The sequence below is a fragment of the Onychomys torridus genome, chromosome 6 (genome assembly GCF_903995425.1).
Source record: "Onychomys torridus chromosome 6, mOncTor1.1, whole genome shotgun sequence".
NCBI lineage: Eukaryota > Metazoa > Chordata > Mammalia > Rodentia > Cricetidae > Onychomys > Onychomys torridus.
This window is the reverse complement of record NC_050448.1, coordinates 108,805,547-108,827,582: the sequence shown is the minus strand read 5'-3', so window position 1 is coordinate 108,827,582 and position 22,036 is coordinate 108,805,547. Positions and strand designations below refer to the sequence as shown.

General features: G+C 41.3%; 1 protein-coding gene across 2 annotated transcripts in view; it reads left to right on the top strand.

Annotated features, from left to right (window-relative positions):
• The window catches only part of Tet2 (tet methylcytosine dioxygenase 2), a 77,581-nt gene that overhangs the window by 40,994 nt on the left and 14,551 nt on the right, over positions 1-22,036 (top strand). For both annotated transcript variants that reach the window (XM_036190097.1, XM_036190096.1), the window contains 4 exons: positions 13,452-16,717; positions 18,410-18,500; positions 19,664-19,757; positions 21,694-21,902. In XM_036190097.1, the coding sequence (XP_036045990.1) occupies positions 13,498-16,717; positions 18,410-18,500; positions 19,664-19,757; positions 21,694-21,902 (3,614 nt within the window). In that variant the 5' untranslated portion in view covers positions 13,452-13,497. The remainder of the gene's footprint in view (positions 1-13,451; positions 16,718-18,409; positions 18,501-19,663; positions 19,758-21,693; positions 21,903-22,036) is intronic.

Below are 22,036 nucleotides of genomic sequence, written 5' to 3'. Positions count from 1 at the left end.
CAGCGGCAGAGTGCTTGCCTAACAAGCACAAGGCCTTGGGTTCGATCCTCAGCTCAAAAGAAAAAATCTTACTAACTATATAACCCTGACTAGCCTTGAACTATGTAGGCCAGATTAGCCTTCTAGAGATGCTAATGGACACTGCTTTCCCAAGGGTTGGGATTAAAGGTGTGCCCTACCACACCTGGCTCACCTTGGCCACAGTGTAGGTGAAAAGAATTCCTTAAGCCTCAGGCATAGCCAGGCACACCTCTCCCAGCAGGTGGAGGTAGACAGATTTGTCTGGTCTACATTGAGTTCTCAGGCCAGATATGGCTACTTAGTGAAATCCTGTTTTTTTTTTTTTTTTTAAGGTTTTATTGTTTTTTCTTTCATATGAAAAACAATTATTGTTTTTTCTCCTGAGACAAGGTTTCTTTGTGTAGCCCTTGCTGTCCTGGAACTCATTGTAGCTAATATTGAAGGAGCTTGCAGTCATGATGGTTGTGAGTGGGCACTGAATTCTGTGTGTGAGATAATTATAAGGATGAAGCTAGAGGATGATAATGTACCATCCACAGGATTGTCTCAGCAATCTGGACCACTTAAGAACTTTTGCATCATGTTCATAGAGGAAAATTGTCTGTAACTTTTCTTTGGGGGCTTTATGTGGTTTGAATATCAAGGTAATAACACATTGCTTACATGGAACAAACTGGACAATGTTCCTTTTGTTCTATTTGTGGAATAATTGAGGGTCTCAGACAGAAGCCAGGGGAGGTTCTTCTCAACACAGAATAGAACCAATGATAGATGAAACCCTGTGGGGTCAGAAGAGCCTGTCACAGGGGTCACAGCAGTAATGTAATTTTATGTTTGGGTCACTACACACAGCATGAGGGACTGTATTAAAGGGTCTCAGCATTAGGAAGGTTGAGAACCACTGGTCTAGACAGATGCTTGGAGATGAACTTACCCATTATTAAGTATAATGAACTTTCTCACCTTGGTTTGCTTTGAACTGTCTTTACAGATCAGTGAACCTCTGGTTGAAATATGATAGACTAGTGAAATTACACATTTATTTACAAAAGAAAACTGCTAAAACAATCGTTTTTGCTAGTTGCAGATGTTGAAATGATTCCCTTGTCTATTCAATAACACTTGCCAGGAAACTTAGCAACTACTGGGAATCTATGGCTCCGTTTTTGTTTGGGTCTGATGCTATGACTAACCATGATCTACAGCTTTACTTCTAATTAGGAGAAAGCAGACCACAGTGTGTGTGTGGGGGGGGGGGGGGTATTTGTTTTGGTTTTGGTTTTTTTGAGACAGAGTTTTTCTGTGTATCCCTGGCTGTCCTTGAACTAACTCAGATCCATCTGCCTTTGCCTCCTGAGTGCTGGGATTAAAGGCGTGCATCACCACCATCCAGTTACAAACTTTTTTTTTTTTACTGTACTTAACAGTTCAATACACAATTAAGTTGAACCAGTGAGGATGTGTGTATACCATAAGTCTGCCTTGTATAGTGATGCATGGGATATGATGATACTTGCTGTTCATGAAGTACACCATGAGACATTGTAATGTCTAATTTTCCTCCAATGTTCTCCAATGATGTTCTTCCCTTCAGTCTCATGACTACCTACCAACCCATATCAGGAAACTAATGGAAGGTTTTAAACGTTGATTGGCCTATGTTTATTACTGAAGCTCAAGTTCAGTGAGTTGCAATTTCTACTAAATTATCTGGGTGGTACTTTTAAATATTAATGAGATTGTTAGTCATGTGGTCGTCATCTGAAGTTAGACTCTGTGCGTGTGTGTGTGTGTGTGTGTGTGTGTGTGTGTGTGTGTGTGTGTGTGTGTGTTCAGAGCTGAGGACCGAAACCAAGACCAGCCTAGTCTACAAAGGAAGTTCTAAGACAGCTAGGGCTACACAGAAACACTGTCTCAAAACAGACAACAAAATTAATGAAATAAAAGCCAAAAATGTGTTAATTTTCTTTGTGTGGTAACCTTCCCAGAGCCTGCTCTTTCTACATAGCCCTATCTAATAAAAAAAAAAAAAACCAACAAAAAGTCAGTATTTCAAAAGTTTATGTGTAAAAATTTGACCGATTTGTATCCCTTCACAGAGAGAGAGAGAGAGAGAGAGAGAGAGAGAGAGAGAGAAATACTGAGTTAAAGGAAAGACAATTGAATGAATGCATTAGAACACCAGTATAAATAAAAGCCATGACACTTTCTCCCACAGTTTAACATTAAAGCGTCCGCAGGTACATCTCCATCTAAGTTTAGTGGTCACAATTTAATTCCCCTTCTCCATAGATTCTCAGCACCTCAGGAGGGATGTAGCACCTCAGGAGGGATGTATTTAAACCAGGTTTGGTGGATCCTGTCTGTTCCCAGTTCAAGGCTAGCATGGGCTATATAGTAAGTTCCAGATCATCCTGAGCTACAGCGAAGTCAACCTTTTAATCCCAGCCAATCTGAGGCAAACAGGTCTCTAGTTTGAGGCCAGCCAGTGCAGTCTAGATAGCAAATTCCAGGCCAGGCAGGACTACACCAATTAAAACTGACTGAATTATTCATCTAAATTAGGGTTATAATGTATGCTATTCCATGGGATGTTGGTTTTGTAGACTGTTCTATAAATGCCCCACCTGTGCCTGTGGGAGGTGCTTCAGAACGCTCACTGGCTGCTTCTCTCAGCACATGTGGCTACAACCATCTGTAACTCTTGTTCTAGGGGATTGGATGTCCTATTGTGGTCTGGATTGAGGGAAATTATTTTAATCAAACCCAATGGAAGTGTTTAAGATGATGAAGAATTTAATAGTTCTTACTTATTTTCCTTTGTACTTAGATTAACTTTTTGGGAGGTAGATTTTTCGGAACCAGCTCACTGTTCGGCTGTCCATGATACTGTTGCAAACTCCCTTGCTTCATAGGGGAATCTGTTTGCTTAGGGATTGCACTCACCAGTCAATTCCAGTTCTCCCTAGAGAGTACAGATACAGACAGACAGCCAATTGATCATCTGGTCATCTGCATTTCCTTGTTTCATATCCCTCTTCCTTTGTCAACTATTCCAACCCACACTCTTTAAAAAATCACTCTTTACCTGTTTCTTTCTTTCTTTCTTTCTTTTTTTTTGTTTTTTTGTTTTTTTGTTTTTTTGTTTTTCCAGACAGGGTTTCTCTGTAGCTTTGCGACTTTCCTGGAACTCTGTAGCCCAGGCTGGCCTTGAACTTACAGAGATCTGGCTGGCTCTGCCTCCCGAGTGCTGGGGTTAAAGGCGTGTGCCACTCCCACCCCACCCCCACCCCCAGACCCCCCTTAGACCTGTATTTCAATGAAGCTCCAGCAGATAATTACACTAACACTACAAATTTCAGAGAACTATAATTGTATTTTAAAACATTTTATTTCCCATATTAAGTATTGTTTTTCTGTGTGTGTGGTGTGTGTGTGTTTTGAGACAAGGTTCTTTTGTGTAGCCCTGAATGTCCTGGAACTAGCTCTATAGCCCAGGCTTGCTTCAGATCTGCCCACCTCACCTGCTTCCTTAGTCCACCTTTTTTTCTGTTTGTATTTTTTTAGATAAGATCTTTATTGACAGAAGATTCACACAGTATACAATTTTCCTGTTTGCATAATTTGATAGACTTTAGTCCTGCATCCTCATAGGCCCATGGCACCATCACCACTTCCTGTTTTAGAACATCGCTGTCTTCAATTTCTTTTTTATTTGAATGCCGTTTATTGAAGGAGGGAGGATGTCTTAAATACAGGCTTACAGCACAATCGGAGAACCACAGAGGGCAGAAGTTCGCTTCGGATGTTTTACAATCTTGCATCTAAGCTACATATCCAATATGTAGGATACACAGACAAGTCTGTTTGTATTTTGATACCATCTAAAGGGTATCATAACTACATAATCTTAAACTGTTTATCAGACCTTTCAAGTGAGTTGTCTTTAAGTGGGTAGGGAACCTAGTTCTGGATATGTGGTTACCCAAGATCTTTCCTATGCTTACTGGGAGGATTTTTCTTTCAAAAAAAATTTTTTTAACTTTATGTGCATTGGTGTGAGGGTGTCTGATGCCCTGGAACTGGAGTTACAGACAGTTGTGAGCTGCCATATGGTGCTGGGAATTGAACCCGGGTCCTGGAAGAGCAGCCAGTTCTCAACCTCTGAGCCATTTATTTCTCCAGCCCTACTAGAGGATTTTTTTTGTTTGTTTGGTTGGTTTTTTGAGACAGTTTCTCTGTAGTTTTGTGCCTTTTTCCTGGAACTCACTCTGTAGCCCAGGCTGGCCTCAAACTCACAGAGATCCACCTGCCTCTGCCTCCCAAGTGCTGGGATTACAGGCGTGCGCCACCACTCAATTCTCTTAATAGACTAACATGAGAACGGTCAGTCTAGTCTGACCTTGAACTTCTTCATCCTCTGCCTCATTGGAATGTTAGGGTTTTAAGCGTGTACTATGGCTAAGCTGTTTTGCCTGGCTTCCTTAGGAATGGCACATAGTGAAGTATTGAACTGATGGCCCATGGTGGGCAGTGCATTCATTGACATCTCTTACTGATCCTTAAGAATGTCCCTCTTGTTCTCGAGTCCCTCGCTAGCCTTAATGAATGCATGGTAGTCATTTCCAAGACAGGAAGAAGAAAAATGACTAGATTGTCACTGATGGCAACCAATTAAGATGAAATCAGTATGGGGATGGAGCTGTTCAAGTTTGGACAAAACTTCTCAGAGACCCAAATGGCATGTCATCTGAGGCAGTGTAGCAAGCAGAATATCTTTGAGACAGAGCAGATTTCATGAGTATGATAGCATGTAATTCCCCAAATTCATGTTACAACTATTCACTATAAAGTTTTCAGTAAAGGAGGTATTTTTTTGTTTCACGTTTATTTAAAGTGAAGCTCACTTTGGACATGATAATTCAGTTAACTCAAATACTTTCTACATTTTTGTTCATGTATTTTGCTTTTCTTATATTGATTTTAAGTTTTAGTTTTGTGTTTGAAGATTTCATGTAGCCTACTCATCTCAAGTCGGCTATGTAGCTGAGCACAGCCATCCTGCCATCACCTGATAGATGCCACCAAAACAAGCTCCCCCTTCCTTATTTTATTCCTTCTTTGACTTAGGAAGGTAAGAAAGAGATGGTACCTATATTAAGAATCGGTGTATTGATTTAACATCCTGGTTAATTAAAAATTTATTGTCATTTGCCTCAAATTTCACTATATCAATGATACTCCTTTCTAAGTACATAGTATTTAATAATGCCACCTGTAACCCTTTCCTGAAATACTTAAGTCTGCGTAAAATCCCCTATTGCCCCCTTCCAGGACTCTCTCAACTGAGTTTATGATTTGTGTCCTTGATTCACTGATGTATTGGTGGCTATAACAGTACCTGGACAAAGGAATCTGATCAATAAATATTTGTCATTGAAGAAAGAATGACTACCAGGATAATTCTGTCATTGCTTAAAAATACTGAATGATTATAAAATACAGAGTTCTAATGCTGTACTAATAGAAACCATTGTATTGGATTTACCTGAGCTATAAATGTCTACTTGTCCCATAAATACACCACAATGGTTTTTCCTCCATTCTGACTTGACATTTCATAATGTTTTAAACTCCCTTTCAAGCTTTTACCTCAGCCCCAATATCTGCTGGCTTTAACTCCAGCATTTAGAGAATCATTGTCTCACATTGACTATGAGATAGGGCAGACTTAAGGGAGAATAGAAAGGCACTTAGAGCTCCTTGTGTAAACCAGGAGGCAAATTTCGGGGCTCCTGCATTTGTGACTGACCTTGTTAGCTATTGGATGTCCTCTGAGAGTTATAGGCATCCAAATCCAGTCTCTGTCTCAGAAACAATCCTTCAGATAGGATGTCCCTGGTATTAGAACTTTCTCCCCTTTATCTGTTTATTACCGTGTCAGTATCCATTTCAGTTTTGTCCACAAAGTCTACTCCATAGCCTCTTTCAGCTGTGGGGAGTCTCCTTGTCCTTTGGAAAGATTGATTCTAGATAAATATCAGCAAAATTATATAATATGATCACTTTTTTTTTTTGGTTTTTCGAGACAGGGTTTCTCTGTCGCTTTGCCTTTCCTGGATCTCGATCTGTAGACCAGCCTGGCCTCGAACTCACAAAGATCCTCCTGGCTCTGCCTCTTGAGTGCTGGGATTAAAGGTGTGCACCACTAGCGCCCAGCTATGTTCACTTTTTATGTTGACAATTTTAAGCACTACATGAAGAATAACCAATAAGCAAAGATAACCTGCTTCTAGTTAGACTCTAGTGAGGAGTGGAGTGAAGAGGAACAAGTTGACTTTTGTTTTTAAAGATTTATTTATTATGTATACAGTATGCATGCCTGCAGGCCAAAGGGGAGCACCAGATCTCATTACAGATGGTTGTCAGCCACCATGTGGTTGCTGGGAATTGAACTCGGGACCTCTGAGAAAGCAGTCAGTGCTCTTAACCTCTGAGCCATCTTTCCAGCCCTGAACAATTTGACTCTTAGTTTATGGATTATAAATATGCTTGTGACATTCCAACTAGATTTCATTTCCTCCCAGCCCAGTTAGTTTTTACAGACTGCAAGTACAGGTGGCAATCTGAAGTGGAGTGATGATCTCTTGCTTCACTATTAGTGACACCGCTCCCTGCATTTTCCTCTTGCAGACAATCTCAAACACTATTATTAAAATTCATCATCTATACTGCTAAAGCTCGGCATGAGATGGTCCCAATGAGAATTCCTAAAAATCCCAACAGCCTCCCCTCCAAACTGTGGCACCCCAGGAAGGATGGATGCATGTGATTGTGTGTGTGTGTGTGTGTGTGTGTGTGTGTGTGTGTGTGTGTGTGAGAGAGAGAGATTAGGACAAAGAGTGAAAGGAGTATTGATAGGAAAAAATTACTGCCTTATTGTATACATGTCCTTGTAGAGCTGGAAAATACATATCACCTACTAAACCAGTAAGCCAAAAAGAAAACAAAAAGCCCTCCAAATTTTGAGCATCATCTACAGTTTTCTATGGTGAGAGATGGCTACCCTCTGAGTGATTCAGAAAGAGTCAAATGGTGTGGAGCTACATTACAACGCTAAATGCACATTGGTGAAATGAGATGCCGATCCATTTGCACACTAATGTGCTATTTTTAAGTCATGCATCATAGTGTCTTGAAAGAGGACTGTCATAATTATGATGGATTAGACTGCAGAGTCAGCCCTCCGTGTAGTAATTGTTTCACAGATGCTGTCAATGTGACTTGAATTTATAATTAACGATTGTCACAAGCAGGAGAAAGCGCAAAATTAAACTCATAGGAAAACTGTTGTGATGGCTGAGACCTGCCTTGTCTTCAGGAAACCAAAAGGCTAGCTACCCCTCAAAAAAGCAGTATTTCCAATGGAGATAATTTTTTTGTTTTTTTTGAGACAGGGTCTCTCTATTCCTGGCTGCCCTAGAACTCTATATAGACAAATGGTAAGATTAAAGGTGTGCCACTACACCCAGCATAAACATGCTTTGCAAACTTGTACTTCTGATATAGTCAGCAATGGTCAGTCTGTGACATTAGCTAATACCATGGAATGGGAATGGCCATAAAATGATTATTACACATTCCTGTATTTATGTTCAATTACGGTATAATTCTACCCTTAAACTTGCAACAACAAAAGAGGATGGATTTGTATTGTAGCTAATATTTAACCACTACTTTTGGTTCCTCAGGCAGCTGGGCATTGTGAGGATAAACATTAAAAAGTATTTGTTGTGTATTGTGTTTGGCCTGCATATATGTCTGTGAGGGAGTTGGACCCACTGGAACTTGAATTGTGAGATGTGTTATGAGGGTGCTGTAATTGGAGCCAGCTCCTCTGGAAGAGCAGCTGGTGCTCTTAACACCTGGGCCATCATAATTTAGGGAATCAGCAGCCACCGCAGTGGTGCACACCCATAATCCTAGCACTCAGTGAGATAGGGGGATCTTGAGTTCAACAGTATCAGAATGACTACAGGAACCTCACATGCCATATCTTAAGTGTTTGCATTTTATATTTATTTCAAACCACCTAAGGAAATGAGGCCCTGGTTAAAGATAAGTAAATGCCCACAAATAATTCTGTTAACTACAGGTCTATAGACATGTATCAACTGCCTTTAGAGTATTAATACTAAATAGGCAAACAGGCCCAAATAAGGGCAAAATAAGAATTTAAGGTCAAAACAAAATCTCCCCAAATCATGCATTTTCATGCTATGTGATGGGAAGGGCTGCAGAGAGTTAGAAGTACTTCTGCAGGGTCCCAGTAGGAGCTACTATTATCAAACATAAGTGCAGGTAAGTGCAGGTGGTTTCTCGGTATTCACATCTGGAAAACTGGCAAACAATGAAGTCCTTTCTGGTACTCTGAAATGCTTCATACATCATTTGGACTATTAATTAATACCTTGTGCTCTCCCTCATTTGAATGTCATTTGAATGTCTTTCAAAGGTGAAATGCCATTGTCCAGAATGGCTATCTAAGTATATACATATGCTAAGCTCAGGGAACCTGGATTTTATTTCCAAATAAACTAATAGTTGATAATTTTTCAGTAGCCCTAGGTATTCTTAACAGAAATTGGTGGATTTCAATAGCTATGACTCCTAAATGCAACTCTCAGAGATAGGTTGATTTTTTTTCTTTTAAGTGTAATGTTAAAATATGAGGTGTCATGTAAAGCAACCCTGGGAAGCTTAGCCAGCCAGGCCTGCAGGTTCCCAAAGGACATTTGGCCTATGCTCTTATATAAACTTCATGTGTTTGAAAATAGCACCGTAGGGGTTGGGGATTTAGCACAGTGGTAGAGCACTTGCCTAGCAAGTGTGAGGCCATGGGTTCTGTCCTCATCTCTGGAAAAAGGAAGAAAAAAAAATAGCATCCTAATTTTGATTGGCTAATAATGTCCTCATGAGTGACATCGCCTAATCCCTCTTACAAAATTGCTGCTCAAGCTGGATATGATTGCCAGCATGGGCTCCAGAGTGAGCTCTTGTCTCAAAATAATAGTGAGGATGATGATGGCATTGCTTCTCAGTCTAAATGAAAAATTTCTTCATGGAGCAAACTATAATATAAATAAATGGTTGCCATCTACAAATCTCCAGTAATTGCATTACTTTAGAAGTGTCTAATCTCAAATTAGGTATTTCTATTTCTGGCCATGAACTTAAGAGCAGATAAGAATAAATAAAATCTATATCTGTTATTTTCAACAGAGGAAGGAAATGAGTTTTCCTGTAAACATATTGAAATTTAATCCTCACTGGGTAACTGAGAGGGTACACTTGGTAGTTAGAGGTAGGCTATTCAGAGGTGATTAAAATTGGGATCATGGGGTGGGGGCCCCATGATGGCAGTGTGGGTCAAATGGCAACCTGCAGGGGTTCCAGGGTCCAGCCCAGGTCTTTGGGGATAGGAAGCTTCATAACAAAGAGGGAGAGACCAGCACACACGACACAGTTCCTGCCTTGTTGACATCATGCCCTGCACTACCTCCAGACAAGAACAGCAGGCAAGCTGTTCCACTTGAGAAGGAAGAGCCAAAATAAGCCTCTAACCTGCCCAACCCTGTGCTATTAGCAATAGGAAGTGGACTGAGGTAAATCATGCAAAAATAACTCCAGCAAAAGTTTATAGATTTAAAATAATGGCTCCTTGTTTTACAGTTTGAAAAATAACTTAACATCTTAACTTATTTTTAGGTAAATATCTCATACAACCCAAAGATTGTCTTAACCATGACTTTGTCAGCTTTAAAAAAAAAAACAACAAAAAAAGCCTGACAGCTGCAGCATGGAGGCTTCTTCATTCTCTCTGATACAAATACTTCCCAAACCTACAAAATTGAAAGGACTGTACAAATGGGTGTAGATAGGATCTATAATATTCTGAGTATTCAGACAATAAGTGTGGTTTAGGACTTAGTAAAGCCAAAGGAAATATTTCCTTTTTTAACCTCTGACATGGGAGTTGTTTCCTTGAACTATTTATCACCTTTCCACAGCTACTGGCTTTACCCAGGAAATGAATTCTTGTCACAGAGTACTTAGTTTAGTTTGGTGCTTAAAACTGCTGTTGTGTTTAAACCTTCATATTAATATGAATTTCACTTTGCTACGTTATTTCTTTGGAGGTACTATTATGTTTAAAAGGTTTTTGAGCTTCATCTATTATAGTTTTTACCCTGACACTTTAAAGAATGACCCAAAATTACATGGAGTAGATTATGTCATATATCGAATGTTTAAAATACTTCAATTCATAGCTGTAAAATTAGGACAACACTGTATTCAGAGTTTCAAAGCTTTTGACCATCAGAAATGTACACATATGTAGCTGTAAATACCATTTGCTTGCTGTATGTGTGGATTGGTTGTACAGTTGCCAAGAGTACATCTTTTCTTTTCTTCTCCCTTCCCTCCCTCCCTCCCTCCCTCCCTCCCTCCCAGAACAACCCAAAAGAAAAAGGATGTAATACATGATGTGGAAATTGGAAATTTCCCCAAAAGGGAAAATTGGTTCTGTTTACTATCATCCAACATAATTTATTATTTTAATGTTTTGAGACATTTTGGTTTTAAATCCGCTATGTAGCTGAAGACAACCGTGACCTTGATTACCCTGCTCTCATCCTCTGGACTATTTGTTACCTGCCATCAGCCTGGGTTAATGTGGTGCTGGGTACTGAACGAAGCCAGCCAGGACTTTGTACATGCCAGACAAGCACCCGACCAGATAAGCTACATCCCTAGCTCATAATGGATATTTCACACACACACAAAAAATGAGATCTTTACATTCTTTTTCAGAGAGGCTTGAAATCCAGTGGTTCTTTTCTTATGGCACATTTCAACTTAGCGTAGTCATATAGCAAGGGGAAGGAGTGGAATGTGACCATGTGTCCATGTTAGGTGATGTCAATTTCAGCTGTCTTTTCTTTCTTTCTTTCTTTTTCGGCCATGCTGAGGACGGAACCCAGGGCCATGTGCTTGCTAGGCAAGTGCTCTATCACTGAGCTAGATCCCCAACCCTCAGCTGTCATTTGAAACAAAAGAAAAGATACCATTTTTCTTTGCAGTGAGAAAAATCTTTCAATTTGAATTTTATTAAGTAATGCACACTTAAAAGTATAAAAAGACAGTTAAAGCAATTCCCTTCTCACTGCTGTTCTTCAGCTACTTTTCCGTCCATTTATATATTTGTTACTCAGGTTTTGTGTATGTCGAAGCATTCTTTTTTCTTTTGCAGCAAAAAGTTAGAAATCAGAGTTCATCAATAAGATCTGTAAATTGTTGAAACAGCCATTTCCCCCCATTTTTATTTTTTCTATCCACAGTCATCCTAGGGTCTCCCCTGCTATGTAGCCTCCCAGGTTCTGTGGGTTGCAGTCTGATTGTTCTTTGTTTTATATTTAGTATCCACTTATGAGTGAGTACATACCATGTTTGTCCTTCTGGGTTTGGGTTACCTCATTCAGGATGATATTTTCTAGTTACATCCATTTGCCTGCAAACCTCATGCTGTCATTGTTTTTGTCTGCTGAGTAGTACTCGATTGTGTATATGTACCATATTTTCTTTATCCATTCTTCAGTTGACGGGAATCTGGGTTGTTTCCAGGTTCTGGCTATTACAAATAGTGCTGCTATGACCATAGTTGAGCATGTATCTTTGTGGTATGATTGAGCATTCCTTGGGTATATGCCCAAGGGTGGTATGGCTGGGTCTTGAGGTAGTTCGATTCCCAATTTTCCAAGAAACCACGATTCTGACTTCCACAGTGGTTGTACAAATTTGCATTTCCACCGGGACAGCCATTGTTGAAACAAGTAAGGCATCTTTCTATGTTTGCAGACGGAGGCTCTAGGTGAACGCTAGTGGGGGACATACTAGAGTTTTTCCTTGTTGTATTTCCTGCCTTTCTTTCTGGGTTAATGTGCTGGGGACTGAACTCTTTCCTATGGCAATCTTATTGCACATACATAGAGAGCCTTTTCAGTTTACTTGTTCTGCTACAACTGCAGTATTTTATTGCCAAAAAGCTTCGGGTTGCCTTTATGTTTTGAGGCTATAATTGCATTTGGGGAACTACTTTATTAAATCTTTAGAAGCAACGACAGCATTTTAAGCTGGTTCTTCTCATTGACCAGTGATAATATATTATCTTTTTGAGACAGTCTCAGTATACATACAGCCTTGGCTGTCCTGGAACTCCTGCAAACTTCGACTTATCCACCCCCCCTACCTATGTGGGGTTAAACATGTGAGCAACTGTGTCCTGCTAAGCCTAATAATAAATAATTGTAGTTTTGCTTTTCAGCATTTCTATCTTATTTTTCCCTCTGTGCCATTTGTCTTGTCTAAAGAGTAACTGCTAATCTAATACAACATTGTTTGGTCTAGATAGAAAACAGTTCTGCCCCCCCCCCCCACCATGTGTGTGCCACAGGTGTAAAGTCAGGGGGCAGTTTGTAGGACTTCACTCCTCACCTGGGTGCTGGAAATTAAACTCAAGTCATCAGCTTAGTGACTGAGTGCCCTTAACCCGCTGAGTCGCCTGCCCTAGACTGGGAATCTATTAAAGTGAGCACCTATCCTTGTTAAATTCACCTAGAAGTGGTATGCTTGGAGGTGGTCATGTGTGTGTGCGTGTTTGTGTGTGTGTGTGTTTCAAACTGTTGAAGCTGGGGAGAGCTCCTGCATGCTGCACATATCACCTTGCACTGACTTCAGTCCATAGCCAAATGGGTATCTTAAAGCTGCATCTTTTCACCGCATCCCCATGTGGTATATTTGACAATTCTGAAATGAGATGTGATGTCCCTCCCTGCTAAAATGAAGGAATTTGAAAACCACTGATACATGTCAGGCAGAACTAACCAGGTATGATGAGGAGAGAAGATACTGGAATTAGTTAGATTTTAGAACGTTCTTTTTGATCTTTGATAACAAATTGGAGGCAGCCTTGAAGAACTTGAGGGAGGGTCCAGTTTCAAAGAATTGTTACAGGGATTATGAGATAATGGAACTGAGTGAAGTTTAATATAGATGATTCAAGGAATAATATATAGGGAAGCAGAAATGACAGCTCAGTGAGAGATTGGACAAATAACTGCTGGAGAAAATAGTTTTTCTCTGATACTACTTATAAATAAACGTAGCTGTTGGCTAAAACATGAAAATGAGCATCTAGTTGATATATGTAGGCATTGGTGTTGTTGTAGTGCCTTTTCAATTTCCTTTTTTTTTTTTTTTTTTGAGCTGAGGATTGAACCCAGGGCCTTGCGCTTGCTAGGCGAGCGCTCTACAACTGAGCTAAATCCCCAAACAAAAGGCTTTTCAATTTCTGTGTCTGTGTTCTGTAGGATTAATTCAAAGGGCAGCCTTGTGGATGGCCCCGAAGCAAGCCTGATGGAACAGGACAGAACCACCCATCCTGAGGGCAACAGACTGAATCCATTCCTGATACCATCACCTTCTCCCGGTTGCCAAACCGAACCTCAGCTCCAGACTGGAAGCCCGTTAGCAGAGAGACTTCATCCAGAACAAGTCAATGCAGACGTCAAGTGGCAGTCTTCCGAAAGCTGTTATGGAACACCCCACATGAAAGGCAGTCCGATCACTTGTAGGAGTCCAGACTTCGTACACGAAGGCAGAGGGTATTCCAGGTGCTTGCTAAAGAGAGGCCTACAATGCACTGTCAGTGAACCATCTCTCTCCGGGCTCCATCTGAACAAGAAATTGAAACTAGACCAAAAAGCTAAGGGAGAAGGTAATAACTTCGGGGAAAGTGAAGAAAGAAACCCAGGGGAAAGCAGCCACCAGCCAAATGTCTCCAGTCTGAGTGAGAACAGAGAAGCCGTGCCCTCTGTAGTTCAGGAAAGTGCAGGTGTAGCCATCGATAGTGCCCTTACTTGTAGCTGCAATGGAGTTGAAAACACAGAGTTATGGATTCTCAAGAATCAGGAAAGGGAAAATGGCAGGAACCCTTTACTTAAAAACAAGGCTGTGCTAATGCCTAATGGTGCTACAGTTTCTGCCCCTTCTGTGGAAAACACACACGGTGAACTCCTGGAAAAAACAGCATCTCAGTCTTGTCCAGATTGTGTTTCCATTACAGTGCAGAATACCACATCTCATGTAGATGCCCTGAACAGTCGGGCTACTAATGAGTTGTCTTGTGAGATCACGCAACCATCGCATACCTCAGAGCAGATCACTTCCCCACAGACCTCAAGCTCCCAGCTGCCTCTGGAGCCAGCTGCCATGGTGACTGAGGCCTGTGATGCTGATACTACCAGCAAACCAGCTGGAGTGCTAGGTACCTGTCCCCTCCAGAAACCAGAACACCAACAAAAATCAGTTTTGGAGATAGGTCCATCTCCTGCGGAAAGCAGAAACATCCAAGGAAACCTGAAGTTATTTGCTGAAGAATTCTGTTCCAGTTCCAACAGTGGTTTGCAAACTTCTCATGGCAGCTCTGAACAGTATTTAAAGCAAAAGGAAACCAATGGTGCTTACTTCAGGCAAAGCTCAGTGTTCACTAAAGACTCCACGTCTGCCACTACCACGACTCCACCATTACAACTGCTTCTCTCTCCCCCTCCTGTTGGTCTTCAGCTTCCTGCGGAAGGAAAAGGCACTCTGAATGATAGGGCTTTGGAAGAAGACCACCACCATCCCTTAAGTAGTGCACCTCCCTTAAGGGAAGGGAAAATAGAACATCAACCTAAAGCATCATCATCTTGCCAGAGTCCCAATCTGTCTGTTCATACATGCAACCCCTCAGTGATGCTTCCGAATAATGGTGTCTCAGTGCGCTCTGAACAGACAAGAGCAATGTCAGAATCTCTCAAGTATTGCCCACCAAATCATGGCCACAGTGGAGACTTACAAGAGCACAACCTTCATCATCTTCTGGGACACAGGGAACGAGAGATTCTGAAGGATGGCAACAGGGGACAAACACACGATTCAGTGCTGGCAGCCCAGCGCTATCTGAAACCTGGATGGATTGAACTGAAGACCTCTCATTTTCTTGAAGTGTACCGTCAGCCACATAAATATAAGGATGCAGCGTCTCAATCAGTCCTTCGCTATCAGGCCAGCCCTTCCAATCAGATGCCCTCTAAACAGTGCACTAGAAATTTAAACATGCCAGGAGGATTTGCAAGTCTACCTTGCATCCAGAAAACTGCTCAGCCAGAGCAGAAGTCACAAATGTACCAAGTGGAGATGAATCAAGAACACTCTCCTGGTATGGGGGACCAACAGCTACAGTTCCAGCCAACTTCATACCAGGAGTGCATCTCCAAGGCAGATCATCCCTCTCCTGGCACTCACGTGCAGGCCCCACGTGCTCCTCTCTTTCATTTCCAGCAAAGAGCGAATCCCTCCACTGAGCACTTGAATCAACAGGCCACAGAGACTGAACCATTTTCAAGCTTTTTCCAACATAAGCCTCATAAGCAGGCAGCACAAACACAAGCCTCCCAGAACTCAACTCTCCGGCAAAGCTGCCAGCAGCAGCAGCAGTTACAGAGGAAGACTGAAGAACAGATGCCTCAGACTTTCTCTCATCTCCAAGGTAGTGGTGATAGGCAAAGAGAAAAATCATGTGCCAGCCAGATTAAAGTGGAAGAATGCTGCTATAGTGGTGACAACCAGTATTCAAAATCAAGTAATTTCCAAACTCATAACAATACCCAAGGGGGGTTGGAGCAAGTACAGAATATGAATAGTAAAAGTTCTCCTTATGTGAAGATCTTAAAATCAAATATAAGCAAGTTACAGACTCCCTGTTCAAATGATACACACCCGGTTCCTGAACATCCTGGACTCATTGCAGGAAGTAAGACCCCAAACCTGCAAAACATGCAATACTTTCCAAATTATGTGACCCCAAATCAGGACATTCATCACAGGTGCTTTCCCGAACAAGAACAGAAGCCTTCACAAATCCTGGCTCTGCAGGGATTTCAAGGCAAAAGCCAAGAGACAGAGAGAGCGAAGATAGCTGAACTTGCTCTGCAGAGGTACTTGGGGCATACTCAAGCAAAGGCACTCCCTGTGTCCAAGCAAGGAGTAAGTCAGGTGCAGATCCCTCCTCAGAGGGACATTCACAAGCATGCTGCCCTAAGATTGCTCCTCTTACAGAAGCAAGACCAGCAACAAACACAGCAACCCCAGGCTGACTCGTGTCATAATCAGATGCACAGGCCAGTCAAGACTGAGCCTGGATCCAAACCCTCTTCCTGTAAACGCCCCGTGTTGGCACCCGAAGAAAAAATGTCCAAAAGGATAAAGCTAGAGACTTCCCCAGCATGCTGTGATCATGGGGTGCGCAAGAGCATCCTTGAGACCATGGAACAGAATCTGAAGCAGTTTCAGATCCACTCATTGTTTGACAACGCGTCCCTGACTCTGACTCTCAAACCACAAAAACAAATCAAAGGCGAGCCACCGGCCACCATCACAGTTTGTCCCATAAAAACCGAAGCTGCAGAATCTGAGAGCCATCCCCCAGCTGCAGATGACACACCAACCAAAAGAACTGTTGGCAATGCTCTCAACAATCTTTCAGAAATACCTATCAAGACTCAATATGATTTCCCATCATGCAAATGTGTAGGTAAGTGCCAGTAACATACTGAAGCACGCGGTGTCTTCCAGAATTAGCTAATTATCTTCATATTTGAGAGTTTCTTCCTGCTTAAAGCTGGAGTTTGTCTGGGAGCAAATTGTAAAGGCTCATAAAAACTTTTTTTTGTCTTCACAGACACTTCTGTCATGCAAAGCAAAAACTTAAAACTTGAATCCACCACCCACCTCCCAAAATACCCACTGAATTTGTTCTCATTTTTCCCTTAATCATCAGATCTTAAGTATAAATGTATTTTAGACCATTTTAACGATTTGTTTGTATATAGTGGAATTTTGTCTGCACACCAGAAGAGGGCATTGGATACCATAGGACTACAGTTGTGAGTCACCACAGGGCACTGGGAATTTGGCTTGATTCATCTCCCTAGCCTAGTTGTTGTTTGGTTTGGTTTTTGACACAGGGTCTCCCAACCTTGCCTGTCTAACTCACTACTTAGATCAGCTAAGTGCTGGGATTCAAGGCATGCATCACCATGTCCAGCCTTGATCTATTTAAACTGCCTTTTTTTTTTTAGCTGAGGATAGAACCCAGGGCCTTGCACTGAGCTAAATCCCCAGCCCTATTTTAACCATTATCTTTAGGGGAGGCAATATAAGCAGGAAAATTTTTTAATAGGAAAAACAACTACTTTCTCCAACTCATGGGGCTTTTTAAATAACAACAGTGCCATAAAACCATGTTTAAAGTGGTGGTTAAAGATTAGATTTCTGGAAATAGGTTACTATCTTTTAATCTTGAGTTGGAAAATTGCAGTACCAAAGTTCTGAGTACTAAGAACCAGTTGTGAGTTCTTAGTTACAAGGCGTTAAGTACTTAATTAGCCCTTACTGCCTTAGAAGCACTTAGGAAGTCCTTTCTCACTTAACACTCTGCATTGGTTTGTGTTCCTTTTTGTGGGTTTGTTTTACTTTTATACAAATGGTATTTTTAAACATGCCTTTTGTTGAGTGTGTGTAATAGCTGTGTAGTTGGTAGCTATCCATAGTATCTGGTCCCCACAGGTGTAGTTGAAGACATTAGAAGAATGGGGTACATTGTTGTCTAGTACCCCACCCATACCATGTTGTACACAATGTACTGTGCCGTCTACTTGGTAGGTTGGTGGGGGAGGTCTTTCTGCCCTGTGTGGCTAATAAGTTGCCTCACAGAGCTAACATGTAGCAAATGTCATAGCACCAACTTCTCACCTTTAGTCTGGATTCCCTCAAAGTAATCACTTGAGCAGTGAAAATAGTTCTCACTGAATGTTGGGAAAATAGGAGCAGAATAAACGACTCAACAAGTTGACTAATCTGGAGTGGAATAGGACAAGATTTGCAATTTTCAAATGACAAGCGTGATTCATGTTGGATTTTTTTTTCTATTTAAGAAACTTGTGTTGTAGTTTATTACATATTTTAATTTATTTTTATTTGGTTTCATATACTTGAAATAATTTCTTATGCTATGTCTGAAATGTAGTGATAATTTGAGAGTAGCCATTGTATGTATAACTTGGCACATTTTCTAATAGATCAAGCCACCAATGTACTCTAATTTAAAGGAAAAAGAATGAAAGTCACTTAGGGCCATTAATGTGCAGCTGGGGGATAATCTTTGGATGTAGCCTTAATACTTAGTATAATTGAGGTCTAAAATAATCTTCTATTATCTCAACAGAACAAATTATTGAAAAAGATGAAGGTCCTTTTTATACCCATCTAGCAGCTGGTCCTAATGTGGCAGCTATTAGAACAATCATGGAAGAAAGGTAATTAACTCAAAGGCACAGGGCAGATTAACGTTTCTCCTTTGTATACAGCAGTTTTTCCAGTCCCCCCACACAGAGCAGTAAACAATTGTAAATCAAGTAATTATCAGTAGGCTTAGCTCTCCCAGGGTTGCCAACCCAACACACTGCTATTCACTGCAGAGTCACAACATCTGACAGGGCAAATAGCTGCTTAGCTGGCACAGGCTGCCCATTTGGAAGTGGATGCTAGAAAACCCAGGCACAAACAAATCAGCCAAGCCAGCCTTGGAGGCATGAGAGTCCTGGCGCAGGCTATGAAGGGTCCTCACTCTAGCTTTTTCCTATGACTTAGTGATGTGTCAAAGAAATAAAAAGGGACAAGCAGTTAGGATCATCGATTTAATTAAGTCTTAGCTTTGCCAAGAGTTCTTTCTCTTGAAGAAAGCAAGGGTGAAAAGTTAAATAAGAGACTCCATTTGCTTTTCAAAACTGTCAGTCTTTGGTGTCTACACTTTATGTCAAAGACTCAGAAGGCCTTTCCTATAGATAAAGCTCCTGAGCTGTTTTCTGTCTTGCTCTTGAGAAGCAGACATGTATTAAAGTGCATTTTCATATATGTGGGCAGCACACACAGTATCATTCTTGCATTCTTTGTACTTGTAATTTATTATGTAGAAAATCACCTGTAGTCCTACACCCTGGCAGAGGTAGTGAATTTCTTTAAACACTTTCTAAACAGCATCTGGAGTACAGGGAATACAATCAATCTATTTCTGACTTTTAAAATAGCAGGATACTTTTTACTGGATTTCTCTACAAATACAACAAGATTTCTAAAAACCCATTTCTCCAAGTTGTAAGATAAATTTAGTAAAGGATAATAATCAAATGGTATGTGGTTTCAAGAACTAAATTGAGCAAACTAACTTATTTTGTACTTTATACAGAAAGATAGCTTTCCCAGTATTTTTTACTCAACATATAATTGCAGAGTAACTAATTTTGGTATATTTGGATGCTGAAGAAAAGCCTTAAGACTTAACCCATTACTTGGCTTACACCAACTTTTAAATAAAATAATGAATGTTTATTTAATAGTAAGTTAAACCCCTAATTTTGATTGCCTCTCGAAGTGGTCTACTAACTGTGCGTTTGTGTGTGTATGTGTGTGTTTCTTTAAGGTTTGGAGAGAAGGGTAAAGCTATTAGGATTGAAAGAGTCATCTATACTGGTAAAGAAGGCAAAAGTTCTCAGGGATGTCCTGTTGCTAAATGGGTAAGTGTGACATGTCCGTGCTCTTGCTGTTCTGTCTTGATCATTTTCATCCATCTAGCCTCAAGAATTGGCCAGCCCAAGCCAAAGAGTATTGCCAGTTGGAATGAACATCCTGTGTGTCATCTTGTATTCTTAAGGTAGGGTAGTTCTAAAATCATGAACAAACCATTAAATTGAAATTAGTGGTCAAGGTCTAGAGCAGTGGTTCTCAACCTGTATAGGTTGAGAGCCTTGAGGGGTCAAACAACTCTTTTTCACAGGGGCCAACTAAGACCATCAGAAAACATAGACATTTACATTATGATTCATAATAGCAAAATTGCAGTCATGAAGTAGCAAAAAAAATTTGATTGGGTGAGGGTCATCACAACATGAGGAACTTTATCCAAGAGTCATAGCCTTAGGAAGATGAAGAAGCACTGGTCTTAGGGCTGGAGAAATGGCTCAGAGGGCTGGAGAAATGGCTCAGAGGGTAAGAACACTGGCTGCTCTTCCAGAGGTCCTGAGTTCAATTCCCAGCACCCACATAGTGGCTCACAACCATCTGTAATGAGATCTGGTGCCCTCTTCTGGCCTGCAGGCATACATGCAGACAGAACACTGTATACATAATAAATAAATAAATCTAGAAAAAAAGAAGCACTGGTCTAAATCATAGTCCTTAAGACTTTTTGGTTTTTCAAGACAGGGTTTCTCTGTAGCTTTGGAGCCTGTCCTGGACTAGCTCTGTATAGCCCAGACTGGCCTCAAATTCAGAGATCTGCCTGCCTCTGCCTCAATGCTGTGATTACAGGTGTGTGCCACTACTGCCTGGCTGCACCAGGTTATTTATAATGCCACTTAATGAAAACCTCAACTACGACCTTACATGTCTTTTTTTTCTCACTGTTTGGGACTTCTTTTTTTTCTTATTTAAAATTTTTCCATTTTACATACCAACCCCAGTTCCCCCCCTTCCCCTTCTTCCACCTCCTCACCTCCCTCCCACTCTACCCCCATCCATTCCTCAGAGTGGGTAAGGCCTCCCATGGTAGTCAACAAAGTCTGGGATACCAAGTTGAAGGAGAGCCTAGCTAGCCCCTCCCCCTTGTATCAATCAAGGCTGAGCAAGGTATCCCACCACAGAGTATAGGCTCCAAAAAGCCAGTTCATGCACCTGGGGTAAGTTAAGTCCTGGTCCCACTACCAGGGACCCCACCAACAGATCAAGCCATACAACTGTCACCCACATTCAGTGGGCTTAGTTCGGTCCCATGCAGGTTCCCAAGCTGTCAGTTCAGAGTCAGTGAGCTCCAACTAGCATCTGTCAGCTGTCTCTGATGTCCCCTCTTTGAATGTCGAATGTCGCTTATTGAAGGAGGGAGGAGGTATAAAATACACGCTTACAGCACAATGGTAGAAGCCCAGAGGGCAGAAGTTCGCTTCTGATGTTTGTTTTTTGTTTTGCTTTTTGTTTTTTTTTGTATTTTTTGAGACAGGGTTTCTCTGTGGCATTGGAAGCTGTCCTGGGACTTTGTAGACCAGGCTGGACTTGAACTCAGAGATCCGCCTGCTTCTGCCTCTCAAGTGCTGGGATTACAGGCGTGCGCCACCACCGCCTGGCTGTTTGTTTTTTTGGAGCTAAGGATTGAACCCGGGCCTTGCGCTTGCTAGGCAAGCACTCTAGACCTTACATGTCTTTTCTGTAGTTCTTGCTACAAGGGTAGCATTTAATTGCCCCACTATACCAGGCCTCTAGCGATTGAGGAGTAATTTTTTACTGTATCTTTTTGTGGTAGTTGATTAGGTGCTCACTGTATACCTTAGCAGATGGTGATAATTTTGATCAAGACATGAAAAAATATGCACATGCAAGTGGATACTTATTGGAACCAACTGACCTTTGTTCTCTTTTGGGTGGGGCGGGGCTGTTTGGGTGGGCTATTGATTCACATAGGTGCTTCGAAGAATGACCATGGAGGAGAAGCTGATGTGTTTGGTTCGAGAGCGAGCTGGCCACACCTGTGAGGCTGCTGTGATTGTGATTCTGATCGCAATATGGGATGGAATCCCAAGGATTCTGGCTGACCAACTCTACGAAGATTTTTCAAAGACCCTGAGTAAACACGGTGCACCAACTAGTCGGCGCTGTGCCCTGAATGAAGAGTAAGTGGAGCTAAGACCCTTCCTACCCTCCAGGGATATAGCTGTGTTTCAAGCAGGACTTGAATTAGTCTATTGACATAAAGCAGTTATTTCATAGTTGGATAGTGAATGGTTTGCTAAAATGAATAATTCAG